General features: G+C 38.9%; 1 protein-coding gene and 1 pseudogene across 5 annotated transcripts in view; one reads left to right on the top strand and one right to left on the bottom strand.

Annotated features, from left to right (window-relative positions):
- UBTD2 (ubiquitin domain containing 2) overlaps positions 1 to 24,668 on the bottom strand; it is a 64,950-nt gene that overhangs the window by 16,859 nt on the left and 23,423 nt on the right. For 3 of the 5 annotated variants that reach the window (XM_060008387.1, XM_060008388.1, XM_060008389.1), the window contains exons 1-2: positions 11,030 to 12,001; positions 8,292 to 8,528 (exon numbers count right to left, since the gene is read on the bottom strand). In XM_060008387.1, the coding sequence (XP_059864370.1) occupies positions 8,292 to 8,528; positions 11,030 to 11,240 (448 nt within the window). In that variant the 5' untranslated portion in view covers positions 11,241 to 12,001. Of the gene's footprint in view, positions 1 to 8,291; positions 8,529 to 11,029; positions 12,002 to 24,668 lie in introns of those variants that run through there. The other 2 variants (XM_060008391.1, XM_060008390.1) reach the window with 1 other exon arrangement.
- On the top strand, positions 7,336 to 7,427 carry LOC132423802 (U5 spliceosomal RNA; annotated as a pseudogene).

The raw sequence follows: 24,668 nt of genomic DNA, 5'->3' as shown, positions 1-24,668 counted from the left end.
TTACCCTTCATCCAGGTGTTATGAGCCGTCTTTCAGGACTAACAAATTACAGGCTCTCTCATGCAAACACTTTGCTGGGAATTATATTAAGCTTATGTCTGATAGGCTTTAGGAGAAGCAGGTTCAGTTGTCTCATTCCACCAAATTAGCTATTAAGACTGGGATTCAGAAGTACCAAGTCTATCATCTCTTCTAGCAAGCACAGGTGAAAAGTGGCTTAGTTTGGATGTATTACCAAAGTCTTACGATGGTTAGACCATGATTAAGAGCTTGTGTAACATTTGGCCACATTTCTAATGGGACACTGATCTTTAATTCCAACTCTTTAAAAGGAACAGAGGAACAGACCAGTAGCACTCAGGCACTGGTTTATTTAGCTGACCTGGCTTTACAGAAGTGGAAGTCGGTGCAGTACACTTCCTGGGACCACATCAGAAACCCTGCTTTCCGTCCACCCCCACCACCCAGAATGGCAAAGAAAGGAGGTCTTCTTCAGAGACAAGCCTACTGACTCAGGGACAAACTCCCACCTCAGCTATTTTAGGCCCTTTGCTGCTCTACCTGAAGAAAAAGGGTGACAGCAGCCGAGGAGTGGATAAAGCTACACTGTGTAACTCCAAATCATTTTTGTTTCGTTGAGGATAGAGAGAGGAAAAGGATATAACATTTAATTTATGATTAGTCAGTCATCAGATCCTTTATTAAGGCCCCATTTCATTTCTAAACACAAGTCTGGTAAAAATCCTCTGTCTCTCATGTATGTACAATTTTCATGCTTTCGTTCTTAAGCTTTATGTTCATGAATTAAGTTTATTAAATGACAAATTCTTATAGGGACCTTTAAAGCAATCAGAATTCATGGCTTGCTTTTTTTTTTTAATTAATTTATTTTATTTATTTATTTTTGGCTGCGTTGGGTCTTCGTTGCTGTGTGCGGGCTTTCTCTAGTTGTGGTGAGCGGGGGCTACTCTTCGTCTCGGTGTACGGGCTTCTTGCGGTGGCTTCTCTTGTTGCAGAGCACAGGCTCTAAGCGCCCGGGCTTCAGGAGTTGTGGCTCGCAGGCTCTAGAGCGTAGGCTCAGTAGTTGTGGCGCACGGACTTAGCTGCTCCGCAGCATGTGGGATCTTCCCAGACCAGGGCTCGAAGCCGTGTCCCCTGCATTGGCAGGCGGATTCTTAACCACTGCACCACCAGGGAAGCCCCATGGCTTGCTTCTGAATGGGTGTCTAACACACTTAAAGGAAAGAGAAACAAGGCCTACACATATGCATTTCCTATCTGTCCATGTCTGAGAGAATTCACTTGTTTCTCTTTAGTATTAATAGAAGTATATCATTTTAAAGTATTCTAGGGACTTCCCTGGCGGCGCAGTGGTTAAGAATCCGCCTGCCAATGCAGGGGACATGGGTTCAAGCCCTGGTCCGGGAAGATCCCACATGCCATGGAGCAACTAAGCACATGCACCACAACTACTGAGCCTGCGCTCTAGAGCCTGCAAGCCACAACTGCTGAAGCCTGTGCGCCTAGAGCCCGGGCTCCGCAACAAGAGAAGCCACCGCAATGAGAAGCACGCACACCGCAACGAAGAGTAGCACCGGCTCACTGCAACTAGAGATAGCCTGCAAGTAGCAGCGAAGATCCAATGTAGCCAAAGATAAACAAATAAAATAAATAAATTTATAAAAAAATAAAGTATTCTATATAGTGTGGGAGAGACCTAAAATGGTACACATGGAATTAACATTGAAAATTACTCATGTAGTAACTTTACAGAAAACACAGATGAAATGTCTTGACCCTGTAACTTAGTTGCTTTAGTTACCGTTAGATCTAGGACTTGAGTTCAAAACCCAATTTCATGACTTCTACCTCGGAAAAATAATGTAACTTCCCTGTGCTTCAGTTTTCTCATCTGTTTAAAATGGGGACTGTTGTAGGTGATTATCACAGGCATGAGAATTAAATAACATCAATTCAAAACATGAACTGATAGTATTTTATTATTTCTGATTCTCAGACCAGGAGTTCTTATCATCATGTTGGCTTCCTATACACAGAAATGCTCTATTTATGCTATTTATAAGTGCCTTAGTTTTAAACAACTTAAACTGCATTATACATAATTTAATTTATTCACATTTGATATATTCTGAGATAAGAAAGACCAGGAAAAAGAAAAAAAAATTCTGGGCAACTCCTTTCCCACCTGTATTTTGAAGGTGACTAAAAAATAAAGGTTTTTCAAGAATTACTATTTTCTACCTCGCATATCCCGAAGAATGAGAAAGGACAAAGGAAAATGGCCTTCAAAAGTCCAACTGAGGGCTTCCCTGGTGGCGCAGTGGTTGAGAGTCCGCCTGCTGATGCAGGGGACACGGGTTCGTGCCCCGGTCCGGGAAGATCCCACATGCCGCAGAGTGGCTGGGCCCGTGAGCCATGGCCGCTGAGCCTGCGCGTCCGGAGCCTGTGCTCCACAACGGGAGAGGCCACAGCAGTGAGAGGCCCACGTACCGCAAAAAAAAAAAAAAAAAGTCCAACTGAATGGGTAATAGTGAGCAGCTACTCCTCCTATACAGGGAAGATTAAGAAGGGAGCTTTTACACGTGAATTGCAAGGAGATGGAAAACACATTAATTGTAGATGCTAAAGAAATAAACAACAACCTTTCTAGAAAATTGGAAGGTAGGGAAAGGAGTAGGCAATTTTAAAAATCTTTTTAAATCTTCTGAATAATAATTTTAAAAAAGCATTAAATCCTCCTCTTTACCAGATAAACAGATACTGTTTCTGAACGAGCTCTCACCGAAAATATCTGAATAGCCACTATGAACCAGACTCTGTGAAATATGAAAATAAAAACCACCTTCTTTTCACCATGTTTATGCTAATTTGGGCATGCCATTTAATCTATAAGCTGGTTTCACAGGCAAAACACTGTATTTAGGAATGTTTTTAGGAATTTTAGGTAGTGACAAAATAGCACTCAATTAGAAAAAGGAAATAAGCTCTTTAAGAAATTTAAGACCATGAGTAAAAAATGCTGTGTAAATAATGAAAACTAAAGCTCTTCTAGGATGGGGAGGCTGTGGAAAAGAAGTAGCAGACATTAGAATCACGGAGGGAGCTTTTTCCACAATAGTACACTATTACACATGTCCATATTATCCTCTACCTGAGTCATAATTTCCAAAGTGAAAATATACATTCATATGTAAAATCCCCAGGTAGTTATGACACCAACTTCCCTCTTAAAAATCCCTACTGCCATTTGAGAATAACAAACTAAAGACTTCTCACAGATATTAATAGAGGAAGATAATTAAAGAGCACAGAATTATTTTGTGCTTGGACAGGCAGGAATACAATAAATATGACCTGCTGACTGGAATTAAGATAAAACACATTAATTATCAAGGGAACCACTATAAGAGAAAGAAAAGAAAGAGAAAATATGGGGAAAAGGGTTTTTTGTTGTTTCCTTGAAACAACAGAAAAGGTAACTATCATCACAAGAAAAAAGGCCATTGACAAATACATAATTTTTATGCATAAAACACTGACACTAAATACAATTTAAATCAAAAAGGGCATAATCCTTGCTTACTTTGAGTATACAATCTAAAATAACAGACAACACAGATACAAACAACACTTACAAAGACATTTTCATATGGTTTTCAAGCTTTAAAGAACTTTATATATAATATTTATACTAGGAAGATAATATGAATAAGGTTGAGATAACAAAAAGATTATGGGAAGAGAAGAGAGGATGAGATGAAAACAAAAAAGGAGATCTTTGGAAGAAAACTTAGAAAGCAGTGTATATCCTAGGATCTCTTCAGGCTGTCAATCTATGATTAGTTCAGTAATCTTATGGGTAATACTGACAGACGGAGATGAAGGGGATGGGCATGGATCAGGTGTGAGATGATGCTAAACTAACAATGTCCTCACTGCTAGGTGTCTAATTAATAAATCTACTACTGCGCTTCCCTGGTGGCACAGTGGTTAAGGATCTGCCTGCCAAGGCAGGGGACACGGGTTCGAGCCCTGGTCTGGGAAGATCCCACATGCCGCGGAGCAGCTAAGCCCATGCGCCACAACTACTGAACTTGCGCTGTAGAGCCCACAAGCCACAACTGCTGAAGCCTGGGTGCCTAGAGCCCATGCTCTGCAACAAGAGAAGCCACCGCAATGAGAAGCCCGCTCACCACAACTAGAGAAAGCCCGCACACGGCAACAAAGACCAAACACAGCCAAAACTAAATAAATAAAATAAAAATTTTAAATAAATAAATAAATAAATCTGCCACTATTGTCGCTATTGAATGAACATAACCTCAAAATTCCATTAGGCATATGCCCAAAAGAAGGGTATTCCAAAAGCCAAAGAAAGATGTTACCAGTAGACAGTACATCCAGAAAATGACTGAAATCTATAATTTAGGTGCAAGGAATTTACTTGTTAATGTCAGAGTTCAAGAAATACAATCCTTGAGAGGGCAGACAGCAGAGACAAGAAGAACTACAATCCTGCAGCCTGTGGAACTAAAACCACATTCACAGAAAGATAGACGAGATGAAAAGACAAAGGGCTATGTACCAGATGAAGGAACAAGATAAAATCCCAGAAAAACAACTAAATGAAGTGGAGATAGGCAACCTTCCAGAAAAAGAATTCAGAATAATGATAGTGAAGATGATCCAGGACCTCGGAAAAAGAATGGAGGCAAAGATCGAGAATATGCAAGGAATGTTTAACAAAGACCTAGAAGAATTAAAGAACAAACAAACAGAGATGTACAATACAATAACTGAAATGAAAAATATACTAGAAGGAATCAATAGCAGAATAACTGAGGCAGAAAAACGGATAAATGACCTGGAAGACAGAATGGTGGAATTCACTGCTGCGGAACAGAATAAAGAAAAAAGAATGAAAAGAAATGAAGACAGCCTAAGAGACCTCTGGGACAACATTAAACATAACAACATTCGCATTATATGGGTCCCAGAAGGAGAAGAGAGAAAGAAACGACCCTCACACCGGTCAGAATGGGCATCATCAGAAAATCTACAAACAACAAATGCTGGAGAGGGTGTGGAGAAAAGGGAACCCTCTTGCACTGTTGGTAGGAAGGTAAATTGATACAGCCACTATGGAAAACAGTATGGAGGGTCCTTAAAAAACTAAAAATAGAATTACCATATGACCCAGGAATCCCACTACTGGGCATATACCCAGAGAAAACCATAATTCAAAAAGACACATGCACCCCAATGTTCACTGCAGCACTATTTACAATAGCCAGGACATGGAAGCAACCTAAATGCCCATTGACAGACGAATGGATAAAGAAGATGTGGTACATGTATACAATGGAATATTACTCAGCCATAAAAAGGAACGAAACTGGGTCATTTGTAGAGACATGGATGGATCTAGAGACTGTCATACAGAGTGAAGTTAAGTCAGAAAGAGAAAAACAAATATCGTATATTAACGCATATATGTGGAACCTAGAAAAATGGTACAGATGAACCGGTTTGCAGGGCAGAAATTCAGGCACAGATGTAGAGAACAGACGTATGGACACCAAGGGGGGAAAGTGGTGGGTGGGCGGTGGTGGTGGGATGAACTGGGAGATTGGGATTGACATGTATACACTAATATGTATAAAATGGATAACTAATGAGAACCTGCTGTATAAAAAAATAAATAAAATTCAAAAAAAAAGATACAATCATCAGCACTACTATGCATTAAGTGTTTTTTGGACTATGATAAGCAATTTACATGTTTTATAATCACATTTAATCAATACGACCACCCTACAATGTAGGTACTTACAATCCATATTTTACAGATGAGAGAAATGAAGCTTACAGAAAAGAAGCAATTTGCCCAAAGGCACATAGCTATAAGTAATACAGTAGAGGCAGGAAGTAAGGCTAGGTCTGATACCAAAGCCAGCTAAACAAGAGCTAAAGCCTATGCAATATTTTAAACTCAAAATATGAAGTACTTTGGGATGGTTAGGGTTTAATACAACAAAATGTATCCAAAGTAAAATTTCAATTACGTAATTACACCTAAAAGATGGAAGGGATTTCACCAATACCAGTGAGGTGTAGGTAAAAACATGTAACTAAATAGCTAAGTTATAAACTAATGGTGAGTTAGAGTACCTGACGAAATATAATTCAAAAGTCCACCCAAGAAACATTATTGGTAAGTTTCAGATACGAACAAGGGAAATCAATCAAGGGTACCAATGACAATAATATTAATACACATAAAGTTATTACACAGCTTTCAAAGAGGAAAGCTTGAGGAAAGTCAATTTGATTCTTTCATGCTAAAGCAGAAAATATTCCTTAAACGTAGAGGGGACGAGTTGAGGCTCATCCAATATTCTCAAATATCTAAGAATTCTCCCCAGTCTGTTGGTTGGTGGGGCTGCCAGGATCATTACTTTGCGGTTCACACAGATAAACAGAAATGAGGGACTTGAGTTTTTAGAGATCTGAGCCCGTTTCTAATAGGATATGCATAGGTCCCTACCTTAAATGTAACAGAGCTGTTATGCCTCCATGAACTTGTAAACAAGGCCATAATTAACAGAACAAAATTAGATTTTCCCATAGGTAACTATGACAGGTACAAAGTAAGGAAGTCAAAGTTCCAAGGTTCTGGGCCTTGGGCTCCTAAATCACAGATAAACACCTTCCCCACCCCACTCGCGGGCCTGTACAGATACCAATATATTCTGCTTTTAAAATATAGGATGTAAGCAGTAAAAAGAGATGGATGATAAAACTAACTGTAAAGGAAGGCCCTTCCCTTTATATTATATAAAGGTAGTATTTGAAGACAAATTATAGAACTAAGAAAGGTAATGGAACAAGGTGATGTCCACTCCAGTCATGTAAGAAGTAAAGAATTCAGAGACTATCCATGAAAATAGGGACTAAAGAGTCATACTAAAACTGCATTCTATTATAAATTTTTCAAATGTAGGACGGATTATTTTTACACCTGCGTAGAAAAAGTGATCTATATATAGTGATCTATATATATAGGGTGCTCAATGTTATTAACCCAAGCCCATCCTAATAAGGTTTTACTACTAAAGAACAGAACAGCTATGGAATATATATTTTTAAAAGTTTCTTGGAAGCACAATTAATTCGGAAAATTAATGGAGATTTGGAACACTGGAAAGGATACTAAGTTAAATACCTTTTATTTGACAAAGAGTCAAAGCCGATGATTAAACAGTGAAAAGCACTGTTCCTCTGAAAATGTAGACAAAGTAAGATACTGAACGATACTTGTGTTTCTCTTCAGATCGTATGAATCTTTCACCTTTTACTAAAAATTCCCATGGGGGGAGAAAAAGAAAGGAAAGAAGAAAAGAAAAAAAAGGAAGATACTGCAAACTAAACAATGAGAGTATAATAATAAATAGAAAACTATTCAACGAAATATAGGATTATATCGGACCTAAACAGACAACTTAGAAAAATATTAACTTGAAAAACTGAAAAGTCAATTTATAAATATAGTAATCAACAGAACAAGAATATAATATACTGTAAAATTAACATCTAAATCTTAGTATAGCATGAAACTTTTTTGTTTCTAATCAAGGAGACTAAACATGAGGATATGCATGCATCCAGCATACATGTGTCCCTGGAAACATTCAAAGCGTATGGTGGTTGTTAGAGTCACATTCCTAAGCAAAGGAGAGAGGTTTCTAATAAAGCTCAGGGATACAGTCATAGAAAACTGTCCTTAAGAATATGTGAGACTCACTTCTAAGTTTAGGTTTGCTCATTATGTTAAAAACAGACTTAATGAGAAAGGATAATGACTAAAGGTGTGTCCACTGAGTCTCCATGGCTTCTGAGATCTAAACTTGAGACTACCTCTCTAGTGCTAGCAGGAAACCAGTGAACTAGAAGCTCTAGAAGATTGGGGCCGGGGGCAGGCCTTGATGGAGAACTAGATTAGACGGAAGTTAGAAAATACAGGTTTATCAAGTGTTCTCTTTCTTGATATTAAAAAATACACATACACACATACACACACACACAGAGTAAACCCATCTCCAGCTAAAAGATATACAAGAAGCAAAGAGGAATGTTCCTCTTTGCTACATTAAAAAAAAAAAAATTTAGAATAATGCATAGCAGGAAAATGAACACTTCCCATTTGGTTTCTTGCCATTAGAAAGGAGCTGATGATGTTCCACTTTGTCCTTGACAACAACCAAACCTACCATGTGGTAACGTTATGTTCGCACCATCAATGATTGCCTGTGCCAGTTCATGATCATTGTTTTCAAAAGCATGTGCTGCAGCCTTCAAGGCATCCCAAATCTCTTTACGGCCTTCAAAAGCTGGTGCAGTATCCCAAAATTCATCTCTCTTGCTGCGTAGTTGTCCATCTGTCATGGGATAATCACTTTTCCATTTGGGTTTCTCCTTTTTCAAAGGCTGGTTACGACCTAAAGCGACTGAGAAGAAAAATAAAAGGCTGACATCAAAACCAAAATTTATAAAAGATGTTTTAATAGCTATCTGGCCATCTTCTTTGGTTCTTTCATCAAAATTATAGCTGGAAAGTTGGCCCACTAGCTAACTCTTGCATTCTGAATTCCCTTAACCTATTTTATTTTAGATCCACAAGAGCAAATGGAGATATTAGGTAGCTCTACTCAAATCTTCCAGTGACAAGTTAGTAGCTCTTTTCCATTCAGTCTGCCTTCTCCAAAGGAGAATTTTTGTTTGTTTTTTGCGGTACACGGGTCTCTCACTGTTGTGGCCTCTCCCGTTGCGGAGCACAGGCTCCAGGCGCGCAGGCTCAGCGGCCATGGCTCATGGGCCCAGCCGCTCCGCGGCATGTGGGATCCTCCCGGACCGGGGCACGAACCCGTGTCCCCTGCATCGGCAGGCGGACTCTCAACCACTGCGCCACCAGGGAAGCCTGAGAATTTTTTAAATTATCTAGAAAAATCGTAGTAAGTGTTCCATCAGACAGCAGTGGCAGAATTTAAAAAGAGTCAAAGGATAGCATAAAAGAGAGGTGAGATACTAGGAGAAACCAAATGGCATATGTCCAAGGGTCCTTGAATCTCAGGACCCTTGAACATATGAAGCCGGAAAGCAGGAACTGAGAAATCTCAAAGAGGGAAAAGACTACTTTGTGGTATCCAAAGGAAGAACAGCCAAACCACCAGATCCACAAGGAAACCTGATCATAGAAAAGCTTCCTCTAGCACCCTGTTCTGGACATGAGTCTAAGGAACTGTAAGTATCTTTCCCTGAAACTCAAATATAGAAGCTAATTTAGAAAGGGATGAGGGCGAGAGGTAGTGCTTTACTCTTTAGAGGGACCAGGATTGGAACAGGCGATCCTTGATACTAGGCCAAAGGAGAAGTGCCCAACCACAAGGAGAAGAACTACAACACCCTACTCTAGTTTTAATCCAAGAGGAGAAGAAAAAAGAGGGTAAGAGTCCACTCCTTTTTTGCTCTAAGTGGCAGCGTGGCTCCTTAGAGAATGTAGTAGTAGTGCTATAACGAGTCTGATGCAGCTTCTTTGCACCCAGATACTTACCTGGCATATGACCACTGATCTCATACTGACATACAGAGACATTCTTATCTTACACAGAGCCACAGATAAGAAATGGTTAAACAGAAGAACAGGTAAAAAGAAAACTGAAGCTCCATGGAGTGTTGGGTAAGAGTGGGTGTGAAATAAATGACAGAGTGGGTAGGAGGGAGAGGGTGTATATCAAAATTCAATGTTCTATATTTAATTGCAGGAAGAATACTAATTTAAAAGAAATTACTCTCAAAATGGTTCTAAAGAATCCCTGATATCAACCATTCCCTCACTGGCCCAGGGTCAGATGAAATTTGAGTTATTCATAACAGAAATAAAACAAAATAACTCTAGCCCCTAGGCAATCTCTACATCCTATACCAGGCTATATTTCAAGATGACGGGACCAATTCATGCTGCAAAGTGTATCTGGTCTGACACTTGGAGTAAACCATGCTCTCTTCACCCAATCTGGCCACCTCATTTCAAGGCAGCACATCAGGTCTCATCCCCTCACCTTCAGAACACCCAAAGGTGTTCAGAATATGTCAGATAATCACATTCCACCCCCTACTGATTCCACCAACAAGGTAAAATTAAAGGTAAATTTTATTTTCTGCTATATTAACCTTTAGATGAGTCAGAAACAGTTTAGAGACAACATTCACTATTAGTTTACTGAGCAGGGAGTGGAAGATAAGACATCACAAGTAGATACCTATTTGAATAGGTAGCTAATTCAATACTCAAATAAATACCTATTTGAATAAAATTTCATGTCTACTTGAAGAGTTCCAGAGCATTGTCTAATGTCTATTAGACAATTGTCTATTGTCTAATTGTCTGTCATATGTATTAAGTGTACCAGAGAGAAAGTTGATATAACTGTAATTGTGGGAGAATCGCAACGCAAAGGCAAAGACAACAACAAAACCTCCACGATCTCGGTACTTAAGCAAAGGAAACTGAAAGGTCCTCAAAGAGAAGAACCCAACAGAAAAACTAGCTCACAGTAAAGGTAGAAGATACTTTGGAAAAAGTAAAAGCACCTTCCTTACAAATATGACAGCTTTATTTTATCTCCCCTCACCTGTAGAAGGCATAAGAATAAAGTCAAATAAATAGTATAAATGGGACTTCCCTGGTGGCACAGTGCTTAAGAATCCGCCTGCCAATGCAGGGGACACGGGTCCGAGCCCTGGTCCGGGAAGATTCCAAGTGCCGCGGAACAACTAAGCCCATGCGCCACAACTGCTGAGCCGGCGCTCTAGAGCCCGTGAGTCACAACTACTGAGCCCACGTGCCACAACTACTGAAACCCGTGCACCTAGAGCCCATGCTCAGCAACAAGAAAAGCCACCGCAATGAGAAGCCCGTGCACCACAACGAAGAGCAGCCCCCACTCACCGCAACTAGAGAAAGCCCGCGTGCAGCAACGAAGATCCAACGCAGCCAAAACTAAATAAATAAATTTTTTTAAAAAAAGTATAAATGATACATTATGCTGCTTAGGGATAATCATTACTCTAAATGCATTTTCAAATCTGTATGCTGTCAACAGTTCCAAAGTAATTACTTTGTGTAAAAGTAAATAAGACAAAATGAATGCTTGTGACATGTAAGTAAAGCTTACTTTTACTTCCGCCTAGGTCTCTGCTTTCCCTATATCACAAACATCTGTAATGGAGAATATCTGCCTATCAAATGTCCACTATAAAAATACTTAAGTCTTGGGATTTCCCTGGTGGCACATTGGTTAGGACTCTGTGCTTCCAATGCAGGGAGCCCAGGTTCGAGCCCTGGTCAGGGAACTAGATCCCACATGCATGCCGCAACTAAGGAGCCCACGTGCCACAGCTAAAACCCAGCACAACCAAATAAATAAATATTAAAAAAAATACTTAAATCTTTGCAACATAAAATATTTTAATGAAACCACTAAGCAGTACAGAATTTTCACTACAAAATATGAGGTTAAAAGCTTCATGTTAGGGCTTCCCTGGTGGCGCAGTGGTTGAGAGTCCGCCTGCCAATGCAGGGGACGCAGGTTCGTGCCCCGGTCCGGGAAGATCCCACATGCCGCGGAGCGGCTAGGCCCGTGAGCCATGGCTGCTGAGCCCGTGCGTCCGGAGCCTGTGCTCCGCAACAGGAGAGGCCACAACAATGAGAGGCCCGCGTGCCGCAAAAAAAAAGAAAGAAAAGTTTCGTGTTAAACTAAATGTGGTTTATCGTCTAAGTTATTACTTTTGTTAAATAAACTGGGGAAAAACATGAAAATTTAGCAAAAGAATTTAAACTATCATCCTGAAATATTTATCTTCATGAAAACATTTAGGGTTGTTATGAGGATTTAATAAATTAACACTGTATAGCACTTACAATAATGATAGATATATAATAAAACTACAGTAAGTGCTTGTTAAATAAAAATAACTTTGGAAGTATATATGAATTTTTAAATCTTCAAACATTTTTGCAAAAATATACAGACTAAGTCTTTTTTCTTTTCATGATTTCTGAACAGAACCTGACATTCTGAGACCATAAAACAAAGTACCTTCCTTAATTTTTCCTTACCGAAAAAAAGAAACAAAAGATTAATAAAGAAATTTTTTTTAAAAAAAACTGTTATTTCAGAAAACACCCTTTTTTCCCTATCAATACACATTTACTTTCAAAACTTTGCCAAAAACTCACCCTTCTCAGAAGCCTCTTGATAACATTCATCTACGCCTTATCTTCTCTTTCCTTGTAACCTTTCAACATTTCTTCCCAAAGATGTGACAAATAAATAGATCTAACATGTAAAAACCCCAAGAAAGATTTGCTTCTCAGAGCTAAATATCGATAAGAAACACAATCTTAAAATATTTTTACTCCACAACTGAATGCTTTTTGCAACTCATTTTGACATTTTATTGGTAAAAAACAATGATCTCTGAAGTGAAGTATGTTTGTAATTGTTTTCCTGCCTTTGGTTCCTCTTTTGAAAACTGATTTAATATCGGGACTCTTCAAATGAAGTAAGGAGAGGCCATTAATGCACAGGTACTGTAGATATCACAATATGACTCAAGAAATAATAGCTTTAACAGACTGAAAACTCAAAGAGTTTTCCTAACACAACATTCAGGTAAAAAAAACCTGAATATTTAAAAAGATCACAATCAAAGGGAAAAATGTTGTTCAGAAGAATTCTGAAGACTTTAAAGCAACACGGAATAGAACTCGGATAATGCACCTATTTTAGATTGATTATAGAGTCTTAAAATCGTGAAAATGAAAGGGAAATTTTTCTGTCACTTCAAGAGTTAAGAATAGATCCTACAGAACCCTTCTGTAACAGATTGTGCTAGCTTAAAAGGATAGTTGTAAAATATTTTATTCTCACGTAAATTTAGAATACACTATATATACACATATGCATACATATATTCCCTAAGGCAACTAACTGCCAAAATAAAAATAGGGATATGGGGCTTAAAATGCCTAAAATACGAGCATCAACATGCCAACAGTCAATACCAAACCCATATCTGCTCTACTGTCTGAGAATTTAGAGGTGGAAGAGACCTTAGATGGTTTGAGCAACCTTACTATTTGACAGAAGACCTAACGAGGATAAATGACTTGCTCAAGGTCAAAAAGAGCCAAGACTAGAACCCAGATGACTAGATTCAAAGGCCAGAGCTCTCTTTGCATTATAGCACTCCATGTCTTACCAGAGCTGAGAAGTATGTTTTCTTTTACAAACCAAATCAATTATGAAGGTTCACTCAAAATAAAGCATGTGTTGAGCTGTTTTTCTAGTATCACTCATCCATCTTTCACGGGCTTCATTATGACCAATGGAATGTCTCTGGTACGACAAAGGAAAAGCTAACCAAGCAGCACCAGCTCGCCAACTCCATCCAATTTACCACCTAATTCATTTCTTTGGAGATATACTCACCGAAGAAGAATCATATAAGGAAAGAGGTAATGCAGTTTTCTGGCCTGTCAGCTTCAACTTACAAAGTACTCAGCATCTATACCACATTAGGCACTAAAGATCACATGTATGCATACTTACTTAAGTAACTTAGATACATCATTTTTTTATGCTACAACTTAATACTAAATAGAAATGAGAACTTTGATTGTACTTCTACCCTAAAGCTTATAAAAATTAAGCAACTAGAGCATAATTTTAAAGGCATATAATAATTTCTAATGTTGTTTGAGCTACCTTTATTGAGGGGGAAAAAAAATCAACATAATGACCTCATATCGACTTCCTGGCCCTGTTTCTCAGAGTGTAAGTCTACTTACCAATGGTCTGAGCATACAAACAGGCAAAAGGAGAGCCTAACTGCAACATAATGTTTCAAAGACTTTTGTAATGGATGAGTCTTATTAGAAATGTTAGAAAAACATACAATTAAATCACACACGCAAAACAACGTTATTAAAAAGGGCAACATTACATAAAATTGGGACTAAGAATATGGTCACCTAACACCAGCACACTGTACCTTTTAAGTAATACATTAAACTTTCAGATGGTTCATTCTACTGAGGGGTAGGGAGGTGGGGAATGGCTTTATCCAGCATTACATTCTTTGGAATGCAGGGACCTTTTCTTCTCTCAATTTACGGGCAGTTTGGGGGAGGGAAGCACACACAAGTCAAGGATGCCCACAATTTCCACTACTATCTAACACTGTGTTGAAAGTACTAGCCAGCACAAGCAGACAGAACAAAACAATTAGAAGTATAAGAACCAGAAAGGAAGAAAACCGTCTCTAACTGCAAATGATATGATGGGTATGACTGGAAAATACAAGAAAATCAGTGCTAAAATGAAATGATAAAAGAAATTAACATAGTAACAGGATATAAAATGTAGGCCTTCTTATATACATAAAATACCCAGCTAGAAGATGCAATGGATGAAAAGGTGCTGTTTATAATAGAAACATAAAAGATATAATACTCGGAATGCAACAACTCAGGAAAACTTTTTTAAAACCCATGAAAGATGCAAAAGTAGACTTGAACAAAATGAAGACATCTCTTGTACTTGAACTTCAACATTATAAAAATGTCAATCCTTCTAAAGTTAACACCTAGATTTAACATGATTCCAGTGAAAATAATTTTTTCAAAACTTTTTCTCATGCTAGATGAGTTGATACTAAAATACATACAGGGGACTTCCCTGGTGGTGCAATGGTTAAGAATCCGCCTGCCAATGCAAGGGACACGTGTGTGATCACTGGTCCAGGAAGATCCCACATGCCGTGGAGCAACTAAGCCTGTGTGCCACAACTACTGAGCTTGTGTTCTAGAGCCTGCGAGCCACAACTACTGAGCCTACGTGCCACAACTACTGAAGCCCATGCGCCTAGAGCCCATGCTCCACAACAAAGAGAAGTCACAGCAATGAGAAGCCTGTGCACCGCAACGAAGAGTAGCCCCCTCTCACCACAACTAGAGAAAGCCTGCACACAGCAACAAAGACCCAATACAGCCAAAAATAAATAAAATTAAATGAATAAAAATTTTAAAAATTAAATAAAAGGGAAAAATAAGAAGAAAGGTTCTTTCTTACTGACAAATGCTGGTAATAAACAAAGAAAAGAATGACATATTTAAAAGAATCATTCTTTAGAACCCCATAACTGATTCAGGTAAGGATTATCGATAAATATACTAAAGCATCATGGGTAACAGAATACGCAGGGTGTCAGAGGATCACCCCAAAATATTGTGAACTGCTAAGGAGAAATTACACTGTAGATACCTGACATTCATTACCTTAACCAAGTGACCAAACTTAAGTCTCCTGATGTGCTGCAATATGAAGTAAACAGAACAAAAATGAAGTGTTCTTACCCAAAATGTTTAACTTGACTCTAATTAAACTTCTAAACCTAACTTCTCATTTATAGGAAATACAAAGACTAAAGGAAAAAGTTAAAACATTTTCAGACATTGCCAAACATCCCCTGGAGGGTAAAACTGTCCCCAGTTGAGAAACACTGGTCTACACCAAATGAGACAAAATATGAACTTTGGTTGAAACCCGGTATGGAAAAAAGTTATAAAAGATAATCTGGGACAACTAGATAAATCTAAATAAGAATAGATAATAGATGTCATTAAGAAATTACTTTAACATTTTCCTAGGGGAATTCCTTGGTGGCACAGTGGTTAAGAATCCGCCTGCCAATGCAGGGGACACGGGTTTGAGCCCTGGTCCGGGAAGATCCCACATGCCACGGAGCAACTAAGCCCATGCGCCACAACTACTGAGCCTGCACTCTATAGAGCCCACGAGCCACAACTACTGAGCCCACATGCCTAGAGCCCGCGCTCCGGAACAAGAGAAGCCACCACAATGAGAAGCCTGCACACCAGAACGAAGAGTAGCCCCCATTCGCCAAGTAGAGAAAGCCTGCGTGCAGCAACGAAGATCCAACACAGCCAAAATAAAGAAAGAAAAAAATTTTGTAATGACACAGCAAAATAGTCTTATTCATGAAGTAGAGGCATGCTGAAATTTTTTTTGTTTGTTTGTTTTTTGTTTTTTTTTTTTGCAGTATGTGGGCCTCTCACTGTTGTGGCCTCTCCCCATTGCGGAGCACAGGCTCCGGACACGCAGGCTCAGCAGCCATGGCTCACGGGCCCATCCGTTCCACGGCATGTGGGATCCTCCCGGACCGGGGCACGAACCCGTGTCCCCTGCATCGGCAGGCAGACTCTCAACCACTGCACCACCAGGGAAGCCCCATGCTGAAATTTTTAGAAGTGTTACAATGTCTACAACTTTCATTGGTTCAGCTGTTAAAATGGGGAGTGTGCCTGTATATATATATACAAAACATACATATACACACATACAAAAGAGAGAAAAAATGTGAATACAGCAAAACGTTGGCTACAAATTTACATGGAAAGTACATGTGTACTCATTTACCATTATGTTTACACAACTGTTGAAGCTCCCCATATTTGATTTTAATAAAAGATAAAGGAATTATACATTTAAGATACAAAGCATATAAATCAGAAGCTGAATCCTTGCTACTCAAACTCCCAGTTTCAGAGTCCTCTTTAGGTATGGCTTTTAGGCACATACCTAATCCTCATATATTCCCATATCCAGATTCCAACGCCAACCCTGAGCACTGAAGCTTGTTGGGACCATCTACAATTTAGAACACAACAACTGAAGGGAGATCTGGAAAACTCAAAACAAAAGCAACAGAAATATTGAACAGTTATTACTTAAACTCTCATCTGTGGGATAGTGCTTATTTGGAACAAAGAATTAATAAACCAGCAATAACATTTTAAAAGAACATTAAATAATTATAAAACAGCCAATTTTGGGCTTCCCTGGTGGCAAAGTGGTTAAGAATCTGCCTGCCAATGCAGGGGACATGGATTCAAGCCCCAGGCCGGGAAGATCCCACATGTCACAGAGCAGCTAAGCCTGTGCGCCACGACTACTGAAGCCTGTGTGCCTAGAGCCCATGCTCCGCAACAAGAGAAGTCACTGCAATGAGAAGCCTGCACACCGCAACAAAGAGTAGCCCCCACTCGCAGCAACTAGAGAAAGCCCATGCACAGCAACGAAGACCCAACACAGCCATAAGTAAATAAATAAATAAATAAGAATTTTTTCAAAAAACAGCCAATTTACCAAGAAGATATAACATCATAAATATGTATGCACCTAACAATAGGGTTTCAAAGTGCATGAAGAAAAAACTGAATTAAAGGAGAAACAGACCATCCTAAAATTATACTTAAATATTTTAAATTCTTCTATTAGTAACTTATAGAACAATAAGCCAGAAAATCAGCAAGAATACAGAAGACCTGAACATTATCAACAAACTTGACTTAAATGACACTGATAGGAAACCCCACCCAACAAAGAGAACATACATTCTTACCAAGTGTATATACAGGCCATTCACCAAGACAGATTATACAAACCTTAAAAGAAGTCATACAAAGTATGCTCTACAACCATAATTAAATTAAATTAGAAATTAATAACATAAAGATACATGGAAAATCCCCAAATAACTATAAATTAAATAATACACATATAAATAAATCATGAGTCAAAGGGAAATTAGAAAATAACTTGAATGGAATGAAAATGAAAATACAATATATCAAAACTCTAGGATGGACTTCCCTGGCGGCACAGTGGTTACGAAGCTGCCTGCCAATGCAGGGGACACGGGTTCGAGCCCTGGTCCGGGAAGATCCCACATGCCGCGGAGCAGCTAAGCCCATGCGCCACAGCTACTGAACTTGTGCTGTAGAGCCTGAGAGCCACAACTACTGAGCCCGCATGCCACAACTGCTGAAGCCCGCACACCTAGAGTCCGTGCTCCGCAACAAGAGAAGCCACTGCAGTGAGAAGCCCAAGCACCGCAACGAAGAGTAGTCCCCGCTTGCTGCAACTAGAGAAAGCCTGTGCACAGCAATGAAGACCCAACTCAGCCAAAAATATATAAATAAATAAATTTTTTTTTAAAAAAAAGAAAAAACTCTAGGATGCTGCTAAAAAACACTGCTCAGACAAAAACTTACAGCATTAAAATGCTTCTATTAGAAAAGTCTCAAATCAATAAAGTAGGCTTCTACCTTAAGACTAAAAGAACAAATTAAACGCAAAGTAACCTTAAGAAAGAAAATAATAAAGAGCAGAAACCAAAGAAATTGAAAACAGAAAAATACAGAAAAATCATAAAAGCAAAAGCTGATTCTTTAAAAATATCAAACTGATAAATCTCTACCTAGACTGATCAAGAAAAAAAGAAGACAAATACTACCAATATCAGGAATGAAAGAGGTAATATCACTATAGACCCAACAGATACTAAAGCGATAACAAAGGAATATCTATCTATTCACGAAGAAAACAATTACTTGACTAGCTCTGTATATACTAGCTGTCTATATACTAAAGACATTGCATTGTTGCAACAAAGAAAAGTCCAAGTCCAAATGGTTTCACTACTGAATTCTATCAACATACAAGGAAGAGATAATACTAATTACTCACAATCACTTTCAGAAAACAAAAGAGAAGGGAACACTAAGTCAATTTATGAGGCCATGACTGCACTGATAACAACACCAGACAAATATAAGAAAACTATCAACAAATATGCCTCATAAACATAGATGCAGAGATGCAGACTTAAAGACCTTATCAATCATATAAGAACTGAAAGAATTCATCACCTACATACCTGTACCACAGGAAATATCAGAAGTCTTTTGGGGACTTCCCTGGTGGCACAGTGGTTAAGAATCCACCTACCAATGCAGGAGACACAGGTTCAATCCCTGGTCCAGGAAGATCCCACATGCCACGGAGCAACTAAGCCTGTGCGCCACAACTACTGAGCCTGTGCTCTAGAGCCTGTGAGCCACAACTACTGAGCCTGCATGCCACAACTACTGAAGCCCGCATGCCTAGAGCTTGTGCTCCGCAACAAGAGAAGCCACCGCAATGAGAAGCACACACACCACAATGAAGAGCAGCCCCCGCTCACCACAACTAGAGAAAGCCCGTGCACAGCAACAAAGCTCCAAGCAGCCAAAAATTTAAAAAAAAAAAAAATCCTTTGGGCAGAAATAAAATGATAACAGATGGAAATATGAATCTACATAAAGGAATGGGGAGCACCAGAAATGGATAACTACATGAATAGAAACATTATTATTCATATTGCCTTAAAAAAAAAATTGGGTTGGCCAAAAACTTTGTTCAGGTTTCCATAAGATGTTACAGAAAAACCTGAACTAACTTTTTGGCCGACCCAATAACTGAGTGATATCATCGGAAAAGGAGTAAGGACTTCCAAAAACTCCTCCTCCATTAATACAATGAGAACACTGGCAAAAACTCAAAATAAACTTCTTCAGTATTTTGGAAATTAACCAAAGACCTGCAACAATCCAGGGAACATTTATTCTTTCTTATTCAAGAAAAATAGCTGAATTTTGGTTAAAAAAAAAAAAAACTGTATGTGGTATTTAAGCATACCCTAGGCCCATCCCCCTCTCCTCAGCTCCAGGGTAGCCTTGAAAACCAACAGATAGCAATACAATGAAAGCCACCAACTCAGCAGCCACATGAAGGGTCAAAACAGGGTTGGTACTCTTTAAAAGCCCCATCTGCAGAGAATTGTCATTTTTTGGCCTATCTGAAAGTTCTTTAGAAAATACTACTCATAAAGCTTGTCCTTATTTGACCTGACTTAGAGAGAACCCAGTATGAACAGCCTTTTCCTGGGGGCATTTGTCAAAAACAATCAGCAGCAATTGTTTAACACTGTACCTGCATGGGGCAATGAAAAATTTAGACCAAGAAGCTAATCAAAGCTGCAGAATGAGATGTCCAGAAAATATGACATACTTTTGGGGATCTAAAAGGTTACACATACGCATATAATTGTGTACACACAGGGCCATGCATTCAGGAAAGACCTGAGAAGGTCCTACACTCTCACTTATGACTGAATATTGAGGCTCTGTGCACAAAGGAAGTAAGAGCTAAGGAAACTGCCTGAGTTTTGAAAGTAGACCCTAATATGAACATAGGGCCACTCAGCAAAGAATAGGAGACTTACTCGTTCTAGGCTGTTAAGGAAATCTGTCCAATCATTAGCTTACCACTAAGCTAATTAAGCAGAGATTTCACTGGCTACACCTAACAAGGAATATAAACTTTACAGAATAAGTTCAGGAAAGTCAGTAAACAAAAAGCAACAACAATAACAAACCCTGAGGGAGAAGGGAGAATCTGATTTCCGGGGTTGCCATATATTAAACGTCTAGTTTTCAACCAAAAATTATGAGGCATGCAAACAAACAAGAAAGTATGGCCCACACATGGGAAAAAAGGCAGATAATAGAAACTGTCACTGAGGAATAGGAAGCCCAAGCATTGGACTTACTAGCCAAAGATTTTAAATCAGCTATTTTAAATATGTTCAAAAACCTGAAGGAAATCATGTGTAAAGAACTAAAGCAATGAGAATTAAGTCTCAACAAAGAGATGAAAATTAGTTTTTAAATTAGGGAGTTGAAAAGTACAATAACAAATGAAAAATTCACTAGAAAGGCTCAATAGTATATTTGAGCAGGCAGAAGAAAGAATCAGTGAACTTGAAGATAGGTCAACTGAGGTGACCTTGTCTGAGGAACATAAAAGAAAAAACGAATGAAAAAAAATGAACAGCTCAAGTGGGGCACTGTCAAGATTACCAATAGGGCTTCCCTGGTGGCACAGTGGTTGAGAGTCCGCCTGCCGATGCAGGGGACACGGGTTCGTGCCCCGGTCCGGGAAGATCCCACATGCCGCGGAGCGGCTAGGCCCGTGAGCCATGGACGTTGAGCCTGCGTGTCCGGAGCCTGTGCTCCGCGACGGGAGAGGCCACAACAGTGAGAGGTCCGCGTACCACAAAAAAAAAAAAAAAAAAAAGATTACCAATATACACACAATGAGAGTCCTAGAAGAAGGGAGAGAAAGGGGTAGAAAGAATATTGGAAGAAATAATGGCTGAAAACTCATATTTCATGAAAAAGATCAATCTACACATGCAAGAAACTCAACAAACTCAGAGATCACCACTTAGACGCATCATAATTAAGCTGTCAAAAGTCAAAGATAAAGAATCTTGAGGGACTTCCCTGGTGGTCCGGTGGGTAAGACTCTGTGCTCCCAATGCAGGGGGCCCAGTTCTATCACTGGTTGGGGAACTAGATCCCGCATGCATGCTGCAACTAAGAAGTCCGCATGCTGCAACCAAGAGCCCACATGCTGCAACTACAGGTCGCACATGCTGCAATGAAGATCCCACATGCTGCAACTAAGACCCCACATGCTGCAACTAAGACCCAGTGCAGCCAAAATAAATAAATAAATAAATATTTTTTAAAAAACATTAAAAAAAAGAATCTTGAAAGAACAAGAAGTAACTCCTCACATACAAGCATCCTCAAAAAGTTTAACAACTGATTTCTTATCAGAAGCCATGGAGGACAGAAGGCATTGGGACAACATACTAAAAGTAATGAAAGGAAGAGTGTGTCAACCAAGAATTCTACATCCAGAAAAAAGTATCCTTTGAAAATTAAAGAGAAAATAAAACATTCCCAGATAAGCAAAAACTGAAAGGATTTGTTGGCAGCAGACCAGCTCTGCAAAAAATACAACAGGGAGTCTTCAGGCTGAAATAAAGGATACTAGACAGTAACTTGAATACACATTAAGAAATAAAGACCAGGAATCCCCTGGCAGTCCAGTGGTTTGGTTAGGGCTTCGCGCTTCCACTGCAGGGGGCACAGGTTTGATCCCTGGTCGAGGAACTAAAATTCCACATGCCACACAGAGGGAGGGAGAGAGGGAGGGAGGGATGGAGGGAGGGAGGAAGGAAGGGAGGAAGGAAGGAAAAGAAAATCAGTAACATTACACAGGTCAATATAAAAGACAGCATATGTGTATTTTTTTTCTTTGTAACTTTGTTTCCTCCTATTTGATTTTAAAGACAATTGTATAAAAAATAATTTAAAATTTGTGTTGATGAGCATACAACATTTAAAGATGTAATATGTATATCAATAACAGCCCAAAGAAGGTGGGAGGGAATGGAGCTGTATAAGTTTTTTTTTTTTTTTTTTTTTTTTGCAGAGCACAGGCTCGGGACGCGTAGGCTCAGCGGCATGTGGGATCTTTCCGGACCGGGGCACGAACCCGTGTTCCCTGCATCGGCAGGCGGACTCCCAACCACTGCGCCACCAGGGAAGCCCTGTGTAAGTTTTATATGCTACTGAAATTAGTCTGGTTTCAATCAGAACCGAATTGTTATAAATTAAGATATTAATTATAATCCCCAGAGCAAGAAACAGGAAAATGACTCAAAATATATAGTAAAAAAAATTTAAAGGGAATTAAAATGATACGCTAGAAAATATCTATTTAACACAAAAGAAGGCACTAATGCAGGGATGTAAGTAAAAAGGAATAAGACATACAGCAAAAAAACAGCAAAATGCTAGGTGTAAATCCTATCTTACTAGTAATTACATGAAATATAAATATTAAGCATTCCAATCAAAATGTTGAAATTTGCAGAATGGACCAAAAAACACAATCTAACTGCATGCTGTCTACAAAGAGACATTTTAGATTAAAAAACACATTTAAGTCGAAAGCAAAAGGATGGAAAAAGATATATCATGCAAGCAGTTATCAAAAGTGGCGTGGCTATATTTATATCAGACAAAATAGACTTTAAGACAAAAATTTTTACTAACAAAGACAAAGAAGGACATTCATAATAAATGTGTCAATTCATCAGGAAGACATAACAATTACACACATATATGCACATACCAACAGAGCTCCAGAATATATGAAGGAAATATTGACATAACTAAAGGGAGAAATAGTTCTACAATAATAGTTAGAAACTTCAATACTCTAATTTTCAATAATGGGCAGAATATCTAGATAGAGTATCAGTACAGAACCAGAGGACTTAATATTATAAACCAGTTAAACCTAATATACATATATACAGTCGACCCGAGCATTCAAACACAGGTTTCAATGCTCAGGTCTACTTTTATGCAGATATTTTTCAATAGAAAATACCTCTGTACTACATGGCCTATGATTGGTTGCATCCACAGATGTGAAGGAGCCACAGATGCAGAGGACCAACTATAAATTATATACAGATCAACCCCACTTGTTCAGGGTCTACATATATAGAACACTCTGCCCAGACTAATAAGTTAGGTCACAGAACAAGTCTCAATAAACTTTAGATGAAATCATACGACATATCTTCTCTGACCATAATGGAATAAAGCTAGGAATTAATAACAGAAAGAAAACTGGAAAATTCACAAATATATGGAAATTAAGCAACACACTATTATACAACCAATGGACCAAATAGGATATCAAAAAGAAAATGAGACAATACATTAAGACAAATGAAAACAAAAACGCAAATACAAAAACTCATGGGATGCAGGATCTTCCCTGGTGGTCCAGTAGGTAAGAATCCGTGCTCCCAATGCAAGGGGCCTGGGTTCGATCCCTGGTCAGGGAACTAGATCTCACATGCATGCTGCAACTAAGAGTCCACATGCCGCAACTAGGCCCGCATGCCACAACTAAAGATCCTGCATGCCACAACTAAATATGCTGCAATGAAGATCCCGCATGCTGCAACTGAGAACCAGCACAGGCCAAATAAATAAATAAATAAATAAATAAATAAATCACCTCATGGGATGCACCAAAAACAGTGCTCGGAGGGAAATCTCCAACTATAAACATCTACATTAAAAAAGAAGACAGGGCTTCCCAGGTGGCGCAGTGGTTGAGAGTCCGCCTGCCGATGCAGGGGACACAGGTTCGTGCCCCAGTCCGGGAAGATCCCACATGCCGCGGAGTGGCTGGGCCCATGAGCCATGGCCGCTGAGCCTGCGCATCCGGAGCCTGTGCTCCGCAACGGGAGAGGCCACAACAGTGAGAGGCCCGCGTACCGCAAAAAAAATAAAATAAAAATAAAAAAGAAGACAGATCTTAATCAATAACCCAACTTTACACCTTAAGGAAGAGCAAAGTAAACCCAAAGCTAACAGAAAGAAGGTATAATTAAAGATTAGAGTGGAGATAAACAAAATAAAGGACAGAAAAACAACAGAGATTCAACAAAACCAAATGCTAGTCCTTCTAAAAAATGAACAAAACTGACAAACCTTTAGCTAGACTGACTAAGAATAAAAGAGAGAAGGCACAATTAAAATCAGAAATGAAAGTGCAAATATTACTACTGACCTTACAGAAATAAAAAATATAAGAGAATACTAGAATACTATGAATTGTTGTACACCAACAAATTAAATAACCTAGATGAAATGGACAAGTTCCTAGAAACACAAAATTATCAAAACTGACTTAAGAAGAAATAGAAAATCTCAACAGACTTATAACAAGTAAAGAGAT

Source organism: Delphinus delphis, chromosome 3 (assembly GCF_949987515.2).
Source record: "Delphinus delphis chromosome 3, mDelDel1.2, whole genome shotgun sequence".
In the NCBI taxonomy this organism is placed as follows: Eukaryota; Metazoa; Chordata; class Mammalia; order Artiodactyla; family Delphinidae; genus Delphinus; species Delphinus delphis.
The sequence above is the reverse complement of the archived record's forward strand: the minus strand, read 5'-3'. Positions and strand labels throughout refer to the sequence as shown.